Source organism: Hippopotamus amphibius, chromosome 8 (assembly GCF_030028045.1).
Source record: "Hippopotamus amphibius kiboko isolate mHipAmp2 chromosome 8, mHipAmp2.hap2, whole genome shotgun sequence".
Taxonomy (NCBI): Eukaryota; Metazoa; Chordata; class Mammalia; order Artiodactyla; family Hippopotamidae; genus Hippopotamus; species Hippopotamus amphibius.
In genome coordinates this window covers 127,555,359-127,568,058 of record NC_080193.1, presented here as the reverse complement: position 1 = coordinate 127,568,058, position 12,700 = coordinate 127,555,359, and the positions used below count along the sequence as shown (strand labels likewise).

The 12,700-nt window shown below is 33.3% G+C and overlaps 1 protein-coding gene across 3 annotated transcripts in view; it reads right to left on the bottom strand.

Moving 5' to 3' along the window:
* Positions 1 to 2,263: 2,263 nt before the first annotated feature.
* OLA1 (Obg like ATPase 1) overlaps positions 2,264 to 12,700 on the bottom strand; it is a 177,133-nt gene continuing 166,696 nt past the window's right edge. For all 3 annotated transcript variants that reach the window (XM_057745501.1, XM_057745502.1, XM_057745503.1), the window contains 4 exons: positions 9,027 to 9,167; positions 8,239 to 8,335; positions 6,073 to 6,195; positions 2,264 to 2,779 (listed from right to left, as the gene is read on the bottom strand). In XM_057745501.1, the coding sequence (XP_057601484.1) occupies positions 2,678 to 2,779; positions 6,073 to 6,195; positions 8,239 to 8,335; positions 9,027 to 9,167 (463 nt within the window). In that variant the 3' untranslated portion in view covers positions 2,264 to 2,677. The remainder of the gene's footprint in view (positions 2,780 to 6,072; positions 6,196 to 8,238; positions 8,336 to 9,026; positions 9,168 to 12,700) is intronic.

Here is a 12,700-nt window from a genome sequence, read left to right as displayed (position 1 = left end):
AACAGAAGCTTCACACAACTATGTTAACAATAAAAGCATTTGTGCTTTTTGCGGGGTTCTGATCTGAGCGATGCCCATAGTGAAATTATGAAGGTAATATGTTAAAACTAAACTAAAATGCTATCACTGACTTTTTTCAAATCAAATCTCTCAACTAAAAATCTGATTAAGATGGATCTACAGTCAGGTTAAAAAATATTCACTTATAATGCTAAAAATACATTAACTATCACCAATATTAAAGGAGGGAAAACATGAAGATAATAGGCATATACCCAGTTATCTATAGGCAAAAGTTCTTGGAATTCTCAACTTTTTAAGAAAATACAAATTTGAACACATGTATGGAATGCTGCAGAACTTCTAATCAAATTAAACATCTTTAGCATTTAATTTCAGTCCCTAATGAAGGCAGTTACCTCAAAACTAACTCCTTTCTCTTATTAATGGTTCTGTTCTGTAATATGCAATTATCACATTAGAAGTTAGAGAAAGTAAAATTATACAATCTTAAAGGCTTTTTAATGAGATTCCAAACTTCTTTAAGAAGTCTATGCAATTTACTTTGGAGAGGACTCAAAAGCAAGAGATTGGATTCCTTCGTATACTGCTGAAATCCCTGACAATCCACTAATCTCAACATTCCTCCAATACACAAATATAACAAGAATTGTCACTGCAAACCTAGTCAACTGCACCTGTACCTGAGTTTCATTTCTGCTTTACTTAGTTCTTTAGAAAAAAACAAAGAAAAACTTTTCACTTAATTTTATTCTTATTTCCCTGCTACAGTTTACTGATTTTTATGTTAGCAAAAGAATATCACTATTTGATTCTCAAAAACAACATACTCATTAAAGGGCTTCTAAATTGTGTTCATTACTCAGCTGAATCTTCTTTAAACGTACTTTCCTCTGTAGAGCAATTTGCTTTTAAGATCATTTCTTTTCTTGCTTTTTGTGCTATATTAAGTAACTTTCAATGTTAAGTTCGTGTGTGTGTGTTTTAAAACTATCTTTTATAAAAATAATTATTATTTATATATTTATTGGCTGCGTTGGGTCTTTGATGCTGCACATGGGCTTTCTCTAGCTGCAGTGAGCAGGGGGTACTCTTCATTGTGGTGGGCGGGCTTCTTATTTTGGTGGCTTCTCTTGTTGTGGAGCATGGGCTCTAGGCACATGGGCTTCAGTAGTTGCGGCACACAGGCTCAATAGTTGTGGCTCGTGGGCTCTAGAGAGCAGGCTCAGTAGTTGTGGCCCATGGGCTTAGTTGCTCCTTGGCACGTGGGATCTTCCTGGAGCAGGGATTGAACCTGTGTCTCCTGCATTGGCAGGTAGATTCTTAACCACTGCGCTGCCTAGGAAGTCCCAAAACTTTCTTATCTTTAATGTAACAAAGTAACACAGCAGAAGCAAGGGCTGGCCTAGGTGGGAGTCTGCACTCCACTGAAATGGTCCTCTGGTCTCAGAGGAGCACAACAGGGCCATGGATGGGGACAAGGGCAGTCTTGCAGGAGTGTGAAATTGGAGAGAAAGGGAGGGCTCAGGGAGGAGGAAACTCTAAGACTGTCATCATGAGAAGAAGGCTAAGTGGCAAATGATCTCCAGAAAACTACTTTATCATTATCTTCTTCCAGGATTTTCTGCTACAATTTTAGAAAGTGCTTAATTTATATATACCAAAATTTCAACTGGTCCTAAGATATTTTAATAGGAAGTATTAAAAAAGTTTTATAATTTTCAAAGTCTAATCTTTTTAGTAATGAACTTTTTACACTCACTACTGAATCGAAACAAAAATATAACCCACCAGGTATGAATGGGTTAGTTTTCACAATAATTTCATAATTTCAAAGGAATGATTAAAAATGAACCTTCTCTTCAATATGGCCAGAACAACAACAACAACAACAACAACAACAACACCACCAAAATCCTTTAATTTTGGAAGCATAATTTTTTTCCAGCATTATTTGCTTTTTGGTCACAGTCACCTATGTTATATCCTTTGTAATATCATTGCTATCATCTTTCAATAAATGTCCATCTACAAATTAACTTTCTTGAGACAAATCCCTGGTATACCATTCTTCCGATTCCTATGAGAGACCCACTTTTAAGATACAATTGCAGCTGCCCCACATGCTAGTGACTGTGTCATACACACGCCTTAAAATTCTGTAATCAGCAACCACCAGGTGCCGTATCGCATTCAGCACACCACAGTCAGTCAATACAGACATCCCCAAACACACCACGGCTGGTTTTGTCAAATGTTTTATTGAGTGTAGACATCTGGAGTACTGTAAAACATGCATTATCTGTAGATTCAAAAAGGAGCAAGCCACATTGTCCTCACTGTCAAATGTGTCAAGCTTGGCATACATGATGGAGATTAATGAAGTATCATGAGAGTAATATGGTTCCTGAAAAGCTTCTACAATTTGGAGTAGGGTCTTAATCACATGAAAAGCAAAGCTGTTCGCATTTAGTGAACTTGCATTTCACTGGAGGTACACAGTATTTTAATTTTAAAACAAATAAAAATAGTTCTGTTTGTAGAAGTTTCCCATCCCCCCAACTTTATTTGCCTTTTCAGTTTTCAGAAATTTTAATTTAAAAAAAAGGTATATGCCTTTTGGAAGCTGTATGTTTATCTGAGCAATAACTAAAATTTATTTTTTCTTCGGTTGCTGAGGCGTATTAAATTTGAAGAAGATAATATCTCCATCTTCAACAATATAATTTCTGCCTTGTTGTCTGTACTTTCCAGCAGCCTGTAAAAAGGAAATACAGAGGAAATGGGTTATTTTACAATTAAATATATAAGGTAAATGGTAGGAGCACATGTGAAAAGTATTACACTTCTTGGGTCATATTAAAGAAAAAAGAAAGAAGAAAAAACACAGGAAGGCACACAAGTTCAAAACTAGACTTGGAGAGAAGCAAAGTATTCCTGATTTGGGCAGCACTAGATTTTCCCTACATACATAATCATAATGTATTCTCCACTAAATTGTTGGTACATAAATGTAATTATACCAATATCATTAACTTTCATTACATGTTGTTTATGGTACATTTCTGATGTGTCTGCAAACATTTGGCAAGTCACTGTAACAAACAGATCAAACCAGGCAGGAAAAAGATTATATAACTAGGTTAAAGCAGCTTTATTTGCTTAAAGAAATTCTTTGGTGATACTGGTAATGCCAAAAACACAGCTTGCTACACGGAAAACTATTATCAACTGTAATGTACAGATTTTAAATTATTTCTTTATAGTTTTTAATTTGATCTTGACGATGACCATACATAGTGGTGTGTACTAGAATTCAACACGAAGGAGTTTACTGACTAAAGGCCCTAGTTATAAGCAGACTCTTACAGGTTGGAACTGCAAAGGCAGATATTTTTTCCACTTGTAAATCAGTCAGCAAAGCAACTGATTCCACCCACTGACATGTAGGTCAAGACAGCAATCCTCTGGTAATTCTAACATAAACAAGCAGCAGTTTCAGAGACCCAGGTATACCCTGTGGCACAGCACACACACTTCATTCTCAGCACAACAGGCTCTTTAACATCTGCACATCCACACTTAACACTGCACACAACCAACCCAGGCCCACATGACCCCACATCAACCACTCAACACTGAGGACTTGAGGATCTTTTGGAAAAAATCCTCAAAAGTATTTTCCTTCTGTTGGAATTTATTGATAACATGAAACCTTTGCTCAACAAGATTAGTATTTCCCTTTGAAGATATTGATGAGAATGTTAAAAGTCAAGTGCAATTATATTAATCAGAAACAAGACTAAGAAAGACCATACATCTGAGGTTAAAATCAACAAACCAGGTCATAGAGCCCCTAGTAAGCATATTTCAATTATCTAGACCACATATTAAAAAAAATCTACTAATAAATAAGTGCTTTTAAAAATGAAGCTAATTTTTAAAAAGCCAATATACCCTAACATTCTAAAAGGCATACCCCCTCCCCACACACACTCATACGACTTTTGTAAAGCTGTGATATATGGAAGGCCATATGCTGCTTGTTTTGAGAATCTAAAGTCCAATGTTATAAAACTACACAGAAAATTTAAGTCCAATACATACTGACATGACATATTAATGTAAGTTTACATACTTTGCTATCACTCAAGTTTACTACTAATTAAAGGTGACAGTGTTCCTTTAAATTCTCTAGAGACCATTTAATCCATTTCCACTGCTATCAGAAACACTGGTTGAAAAAAAAATCAATACCCATTTGTGAATCTTGAGTATGTATTAAACAAGACACGTCTAACCAGTTCATTTGCACTTGAAAGCAGCCATCTGTAGAAGCCAGCTTTGCCTAAGCAGATATGATTGCTAATAATGTGATATCCCTGTAGACTACAAAGCCCACACAGAGCTATTCAGTATATAGTTCACAGCACTGGCATTAAATTAGTTATGCTGTACTGGTGTTCGAAATATATATACATACATACACATATACACAGATCTTGCTCTCAAACCGAAAACCTGCTTGATAATATGCAAGAAAGTATTTGTTGAATAAAAGACATTCATAAATGCTTCATTTTACTTGGAGTTCAAATTTTGAAATGTTAGTTTTGGAGATTAAAAACCACAAAAAATACATAATGGTACTCTAAGCTGAAAAGCCAGAGGTCAATCTTTTCCAATTTATTGTATAAAAGCTCCCAGTCAGTGCTAAGCATTTCTACAAGCAGGCAACATTATTTTACTGTATATTAAAAAAATCTGTCTGTATTGTTAAAGGAAGTATTCACAATTTATATATCTTTCAAGTTTATTACAACATGGACATCTATTAAAGGTTGGTAAGACAGGCTCATCTGAGAGTATAAAAAAGAAGCATCTGATTTCTAGATTCTAGTAACAGAAAAATATTCTTATTTTAACCATCTTTACTCTATGAAAAAAATACACGCCGGCAATGATGTAGCATGTTGAAAAATAACCTGAGATTTTTCAAGTCTAATTAGTATTCTTGACAAAGTTCAATCTTAATACACTGTATTTGCATATTTATCTAACGACACAGATGACACCATCGAAAAGTTAATGACTTTGTTTGGTTGTAAATTGTAACTTCTTTCATTCCTTTTTAAAAAACAAAATGGCTCTCATTCCACACTAAACCAATTATACCAAGATTTTTCCCTTCTCTTCCTGGGGTTCCAACAATTCTATTATAGTCCTGCTGTTCAGTATGATCTTTCCAGTGATACCAATGAGAATAAACTAAACTTGAAATAAACTTTTTTGCATTCCTTTCAAATTAGGAAATAGTAAATTCTTTAACATTTTCTATAGTAGTCTTCAAATAACAAATTAAAGATAAAGAAGGCGTCTTACAATGTCAGTTTAATCCCTTTGACCTATCTATTTATTGATTAGAGATGACATACCTACTGGATTTTGCTAAGTAAACCTAATAAAGTCAAACAAAATCAAGCCTGCAACAGAATTTACATTAAAAGAAATCATTTATTACTCATGTATAACACAGCTTCACTTTTAGTGGATGCAAATCAAATTACACTTAATTAGCTAAAATAAAGCACAATTTTGGACCTGTCCTCTAGTGTTGAGAAAGCAAATCAAGTTCCCAAAGATCTTTTAAAAAAAGTACAACCATGAAGTTCAGCAAGAACAGACTTTATATTGCTTTCCTTGAATTAATGATAAGCACGTATATTCTACTTCTATTTCAGATATTCAAGCATAATGAGTGTAATTTTTCATTGGCCATCGGTGAACAAATTTTTTGAAATTATTTATAACTACTTAAAGCTAGCTTTAAAATTTTTTTTTCAGTTTTAGAAAAACACCGCAAAATTACTGACAACAATTTACACATTTAAAAAATTGTCTAAAAGCATGTAAACATCTACAGCTCTTCAATCAGTTGACAGTAACACTAACACTGACACTCAGTTTAAAACTGTTATGATTCATTTTAATCATGAGTATCTTCATATTGGCAAAAATTATAAAGTGTGAAACTAGAAAATAATTCCTTACTTTGACCGCATTTTCAGAACCTTCCTCTTTAAAATCTTCGTATTTCATTACTTCAGCCATAATGAATCCTTTTTCAAAATCTGTGTGAATCTTTCCTGCAGCTTGAGGAGCCTTCGTCCCTTTCTTTGAAAAGAAAGACCAGAGAAAACTAATTGCATTTAAGATGACTGAAAGCGCAGAGTTTCTTTTCTCTGATCTGCAGTTGGGCTCAACTTAAACTTAGTTTAGTATCAGTTAAGATGTCAGATATACAATTAGAACATTTTCAACACTGGGCACTATCTGTGCAGCAGATTTAGCACAGACAGATCAGTAGATATTAAAAGAAGCTAGCTTTGTTTTCCCTAACAGTCATCCACAGATTTATCGATTTAGATGCAGTGGTCTGGTTTTGACGTAGGTTTCATTTCGATTTTCTATTCTTCACAATGGAAAAAAATAAGGATTTTAAATAGCTTTGAAGCTGAATTATCAAAGGTTTCAAAAAGATAAAAAGCCTTGAAAATTTCAGCTCATCTAAAGAACACATAAAAATCAATATATAAAGGGATATTTTTAAGACATTTCCAACAAATCATACAATCTACGTTCAGCAAATAATTTTAAAATCCTCATAAAATTTTAATAATAAAATTTTGAACACTTTACATAATACACCCTGCCTCTAACCATCATGAAGGAAAATTCAAGTTGATATAGGAAGAGAAATGTCTTATAATTACCCCATATGTTAAATTACAAGGACATACATTCCAGACACACACAACCATGGAAAGAAATTTGAGAAATAATGGTGACCTAAAGGCTGCTTAATAAAGCATGTTAAAGTGATAAGGAGTCTGACACTATAAAGCACAGTTTTTACAATAAAAGATGTATTGGGTTAATATGGCTACTCACTGATGCTTACCTGACTAAATATCTTAGCACATTAAATCATGGATACTTACAATCAGTCTTAAGATAAACCAGCTTTCACATTTTCAAGCCCAGAATATGTTATCTTTCCTGCTGCACATACTTAAGTCTGAAAGTTTTAAGGCTTTAAAATATATAGTAAAAATAAACCCTGGCAATTTGTTTACCAACTCGGATTTGCTTTGACATTATCTTGTAAGTCTATATAAAAGGACCTTAGTTATAAATCAATCAAACTTTTTTTTTTACAAAGAGGAAATCAAAGAAAAGTGAATCTCACATTCACACAACGCATTTAACATTATGTTGAACTGACTCCCTGTTCCTATCCATCTTAAATCAAAATAAATGTAACAATAAATTAAGGTAGTCAGTGAAAACAGAAACCAAAGCAGCCCTAAAATTTATCATGTAGCATACATTAAAAAAAATAATAAAAGAATGAATAAGACACTGAGTATTTCTAAAAGTTCTGACATTATTTTTAGATTCTATAACACTATTTCGGACTACATATATTTCAAAATATTTTTCAACAGTAACTACCATATTACAATATATTTTCATTTAAAAGCAAGCCATTACAGTTCAGTTTCTATTGTCCTTTGGGAATAAATTAGTCATTCTTTCTGGCAGTAATCAGTTATATATCAATATTTAAAATACATATCACATTATTAAAGAAGATTGAATATAAAACATTGCAAAAATAAACACTACTTCTATGAATTCAAATTTTAAAAGCCATGAATTATTACACATTGAGTTTAGCTCTTTGAGCCCAACTGTGTATCTATGAAGAGCATAATGATGTCATATTGCTTTTATTGCTGAAAATGTAATCCGAGCAAAGCAAAGGAGGAAAGAACCACCCGCAACCCAAACAAACTTAGCGAATACAAAATGAAAAGCAACATCAATTTCACTGCAGACAAACCCAGTCACACAGATTAAGCAAGCACAATACTGGTGCGTCTTATCTCTGACCACAGGAGGAGGGTAGACAGATTCTACAGGATGAAGAAATTCAGACTATGTAATAGGCAGAATCAATTGTTACCTGCCTCAATCAATGCCGCTCCACTTTCACTGTTCAGCAGCTCACAAATAATTAAAGTTATCCTGGACAAAAACCTCATCTGTAATGACTAGCTAACCGCCACCATGACAAACTTCAAAGTCAGTGATATCAATCTGAATTCAATAGTGTGGAACTGGATATAGCTGATGAATAAGTATGAATCTTACCCTGATGGTCCATGCACGTACTTCATCTGGGCCTGCAGTGAAAAAGTATTCTAGTTGGAGTGCTGCAAACCCAGCCTTAATGATCTTTGGCAAAGCACTGAAATAAAATGTAACAAATCCACTCAACATATAAGTTGATTGTGCCAGAGATCAGTACAAAGCTGAAATTATTCATTTCAAGCAGAAAATGTTAGAGATATTAGCAAATGACCATTCATCTTTTATAACACATTTGAAGAAGTCAGAAAGCACATAACTATTTCTAAAAAAATCCCTTCTAAAATTGGTTTTAATTGTGTTAGTCTGAACACATCATTTTGAATTGTTTACTATAAAAAAAGAGAAAAATATGATCTACCCATTCTATGATTATATTCCTCCAATATCAATTATTTCTAGGACGGGGGTCACGAAAGCAAAATTATTTGATTGAAATCTAATGTTTAAACAATATATTACTGTTACTCAGAAAAAATTAAGGCAACTGATTCACCCTTTCCCCTCCCCCACTGAACATGACGAAAGAGTTTTGGCGATCATTCTTTCTCAAAAATATACATAACTAATACCTATGTTATAATTAAAACACTGTACGGAGATGACAGATGACAGTTAAAAACTTAATTTAAAATAAATCTTTTCACTCTGTCTCATGGTAAAGAAAGGAGAAGATTCCCTCTTTATAATGGTAATTACTCTGTCATTTATTATTCTATCAGCGCAAGCAATTAAATTACTGCAAGGAAATAGTTGATAATAAAGTGTAGGGAAAATGAATGCTAATTAACCTTTGTGTCATGTTCGCTTCCAGATACTTCTGTCTCTCCTCAGCACTCAATTCTTGCAACTTCAGTTCCAAGGCCCCACTAAAAGGAATGACCAAAGCACCTGGGTCATACTTGTCCACCCACTCTTTAATTTTTATCAACCTGTAGACAAAAAAGGGCACAACATTATCTTGTAGTGCATGCATGACTGTACCACATTCATTATTATCAAGTAGCACATACATATTCATAAGAATTGCACGGTTTTATGATGCCATCTTTTTGTGTATAGCTTTCCAAGGTCAAGGCATTAACAGGCAGCAATTGCTTCAGGTATACGCCATAATATTTTACTGTAATCTAGTTTTACTTTAACACATTAGCTATAGGAACTATTATACAAATATTTTAAAACTTTTTACAGTTACACTAAATTTGTTCCACCTTAACACCTGTGACCTTGAAAGCCTTAATGTTATGATTTATTATTTTCCTTACTTTACAAAGTATATTTTTAAAAAGCAAAAACACAGAGTTCTATATTTATAGGAATCACACTAAAAGCATCAGGTAATTTTGAAGAGCTTTGACAAATAATTTGTTCCACCCAGATATCTATATGCCTGGTTCAGTTCCTTCTTAGACTAACAACACCTTACAGTTGTCACTGGTTTTGAGGGAGACTTTTGCTAATTAAAAAAAAAACAAATGTCCAGAAATGCAGATTTACAAACCTAGTTGATTGTGTACACATTGCTCTTATGAATCTCACTTTCGTAGGAACATGAATAATAGAACTACGGAGGAAATAAAGTCCTTTAATAGCAAAAGGGTTTGGAAAGCCAAATCAGTTAGGAAATTGATATCAAGTGTTACCTGAAAAGACATTATTGAGTGATTTCTCCCAAAGCATGGAGTATTTTAGCCAAGCGGTAGTTAGAACATAAATGAAATAAGTGTAGTGAATATATTAACCCAGGTTCTGATCCTACCACTTTGCTAGCTCTTTATTCCTAGGCAGATTACTAAACCTTTCTAAGCCTCAGTTTCCTCATCTACGGAGATAATAATAGCACATGCTATACTGTAGGTAAAGAACCTAGAAAAGTAAAGCTTGGCATATAGTAAATAAGTATTAACAGCAGTTACTATTGTTAATTTTTATTCTCAGATAATCATAGCATATATGCCTATGATTCTGGAATAGAGTTTAGTATAGAACTGGATATAGATTTCATAGTTCAATGTATATCACAGCCTCACATAGTTCCACTTGTCTCTCATATTTAGACCAAGGTTTTAATAATTATCATGGTAAAAAAGTGAGGCAGGAATCCTTAAATAAACAATGTAAATGTCACTACAGTGGATAAGAAACACAAGAGCTAAACCACAAATTCATCAATACTCACCCATCAAAGAAAATGGCAGGGATGAGAGTTATTAGAAAATTAAGAATATGGTCTACTGAGCAGAACTGGATAAAGGAATGAAAAGTTTACACAATAGTTCATACATGTTTGCTATACAAAGCTAACCTATAATTTACTTATTTAATATTTATCAGTGGTTTTTGATCTTCATAATATTCTTTTCCCCTTTTGGTCACAACCTAAAAATAATGAACAAATCCCTAAGATGTATTTTGGAATAAAGCATGTGTCCTTTTAAATAGGGAATCCAAACCAGCTATTTTCCTATCCAAAATTATGAAGGAAAGGTTAAAGAAAAAAGTAAAAATTTAAATTGATACTTCTGCCTATAATAACGTTATGAGATTCTAACTTATTTTATAGACTTACACTATTCAAACAAGACTGTATATTAAAATTTACCATCAGTGGTTTAGTAACATACATTTACTATACAACTCAAATCAGATATGTAGCTAAAAAAAAAAAGTCACATAACAAATACAGATTCAATGAAAGTAAAATAAAACAAACCCATGTAAAAGGGTAACATAAATATATAATACACATTTTGTTTCATAAATATGGTCAACATAACTAATAAAACTAGAACTGTTACGAGACAACAAGATAAGAAATAATTACTTTGGCTAAAACATCAATTCAGAATAACAATAGTTTTACCCTGTCATTTTAACAGCCTTTCCTGCAGATTCCTCAGAGGGATTATTTGCATTCCTCAGGTGTTCTATTGTACAATTCAGATGAATAAAGACTTACAAATCATTCCTCTACCGCCAATGTGAGACTTTGATCTGGTGAATACACCATTGTACCTTAACTATAATTGGCAAAAAACCTGACAGTGTAGAGCATCACAAGCTTAATAACAAAGGAGAATATCTCAAAGTGTTGACAGATGATCTTCATAATGCAGAAGCAGAGCTGGTACATTTTAGCAATAAATGAGCACTGAGGTCTAAAGGTCTCTAAAGTGACTGACATCAGACCTGCTATAGCCTCACTAAAAGAAAAAGGTACCGCAGCACTCTCCGTAAAGTGAGTTAGGTCTTTGCCTGCAAGCTTCACTTTTGTGACTTTCACTGTCATAGAAAACACAGGGAAGATGAAAAGTGAGTTAGGTTCTTTGGCTGTCTGTTTTACTTTTGTTACGTTTACTATCAAACAAAAGTGAGAAATGTCCCAAAGTGATTTCTAATTACATATTTGAAATAAGCCTTGAGTAATTAAAAATATGACTTGATTTCAAGATTACAGACTGAAATACACACAATATATCTTTAGGTCTGATTGGTTACAAAAGTGTGATAATGAGGCCAAGATCACAAGTTTGAACCCCATTGGGACCAGTTACCTTTTGCAGAAAGATATCTATTCTATTGCTACAAACCATACCCCAAACTATAGTTAGTCATCTCAAAAATGTAAGCTACTGGCACATGAGGGATATGGAAAATCAAGGTGAGCTCAGTATCACTAGTAGAAAAACAATTTCAAATACATTCTGTCAAAGTGACTGAATAGTAATCTCCATACACAAATGTTAGCAAATGTCTAAAGAAAACTATCCAATTGTTAGTAACCAAAATAATAATGATAATGATATTGTCATAGAACATCAAATTATATGAGGGGAGAAGACAGACAGTACACTCCCAAAGAGTTATTAAACTGTAAAGATTTTCACAGCATTCATTTTATAAATTTATTTAAATAGATTATTACACAAAGCTGGAGATTACCGATAAGGAGCCAGAGCCACACTGATTTCCCCGAAGTCTTATGAATGACAAATGGAAAAAGGAACTGCCTTTAGTTGTATTTTTCTTCCTAGTAACAATTCCACAGCAAGCAGACGAAGCAGGGACAATCAGTTTTAAGGCTAAAGGGTTACGCTTTGAGATACACTGGCAAGTTATGATTGGTTAGAGTCTTTGGCAAAATGAGATCTTTAATATTAAACTAGCATTAAATTTCTAAAAGTTTATGGCTCAAATTTACCTTATCTGACCTTCTTATCCAGTCTTGAAATTTGATTTTCCTAGGGTTAATTTACATGGTTTATATTTCTCTTCCCAGATACAAATTTTATCTAAAAAGTGTATTTGTTTCTCTTTAAATCTGCCTGTTCTTTTTTGGTTACATTTTACTCTTGTTTAATGAATTCTTATTCTCCTTCAATATTTTTAAAAGAGTAACTTAAAAGTCCCTTTCAGACTGCTCTAATTACTCCTAGTTTCTTGTGTGTAACCCTGCCCCTCC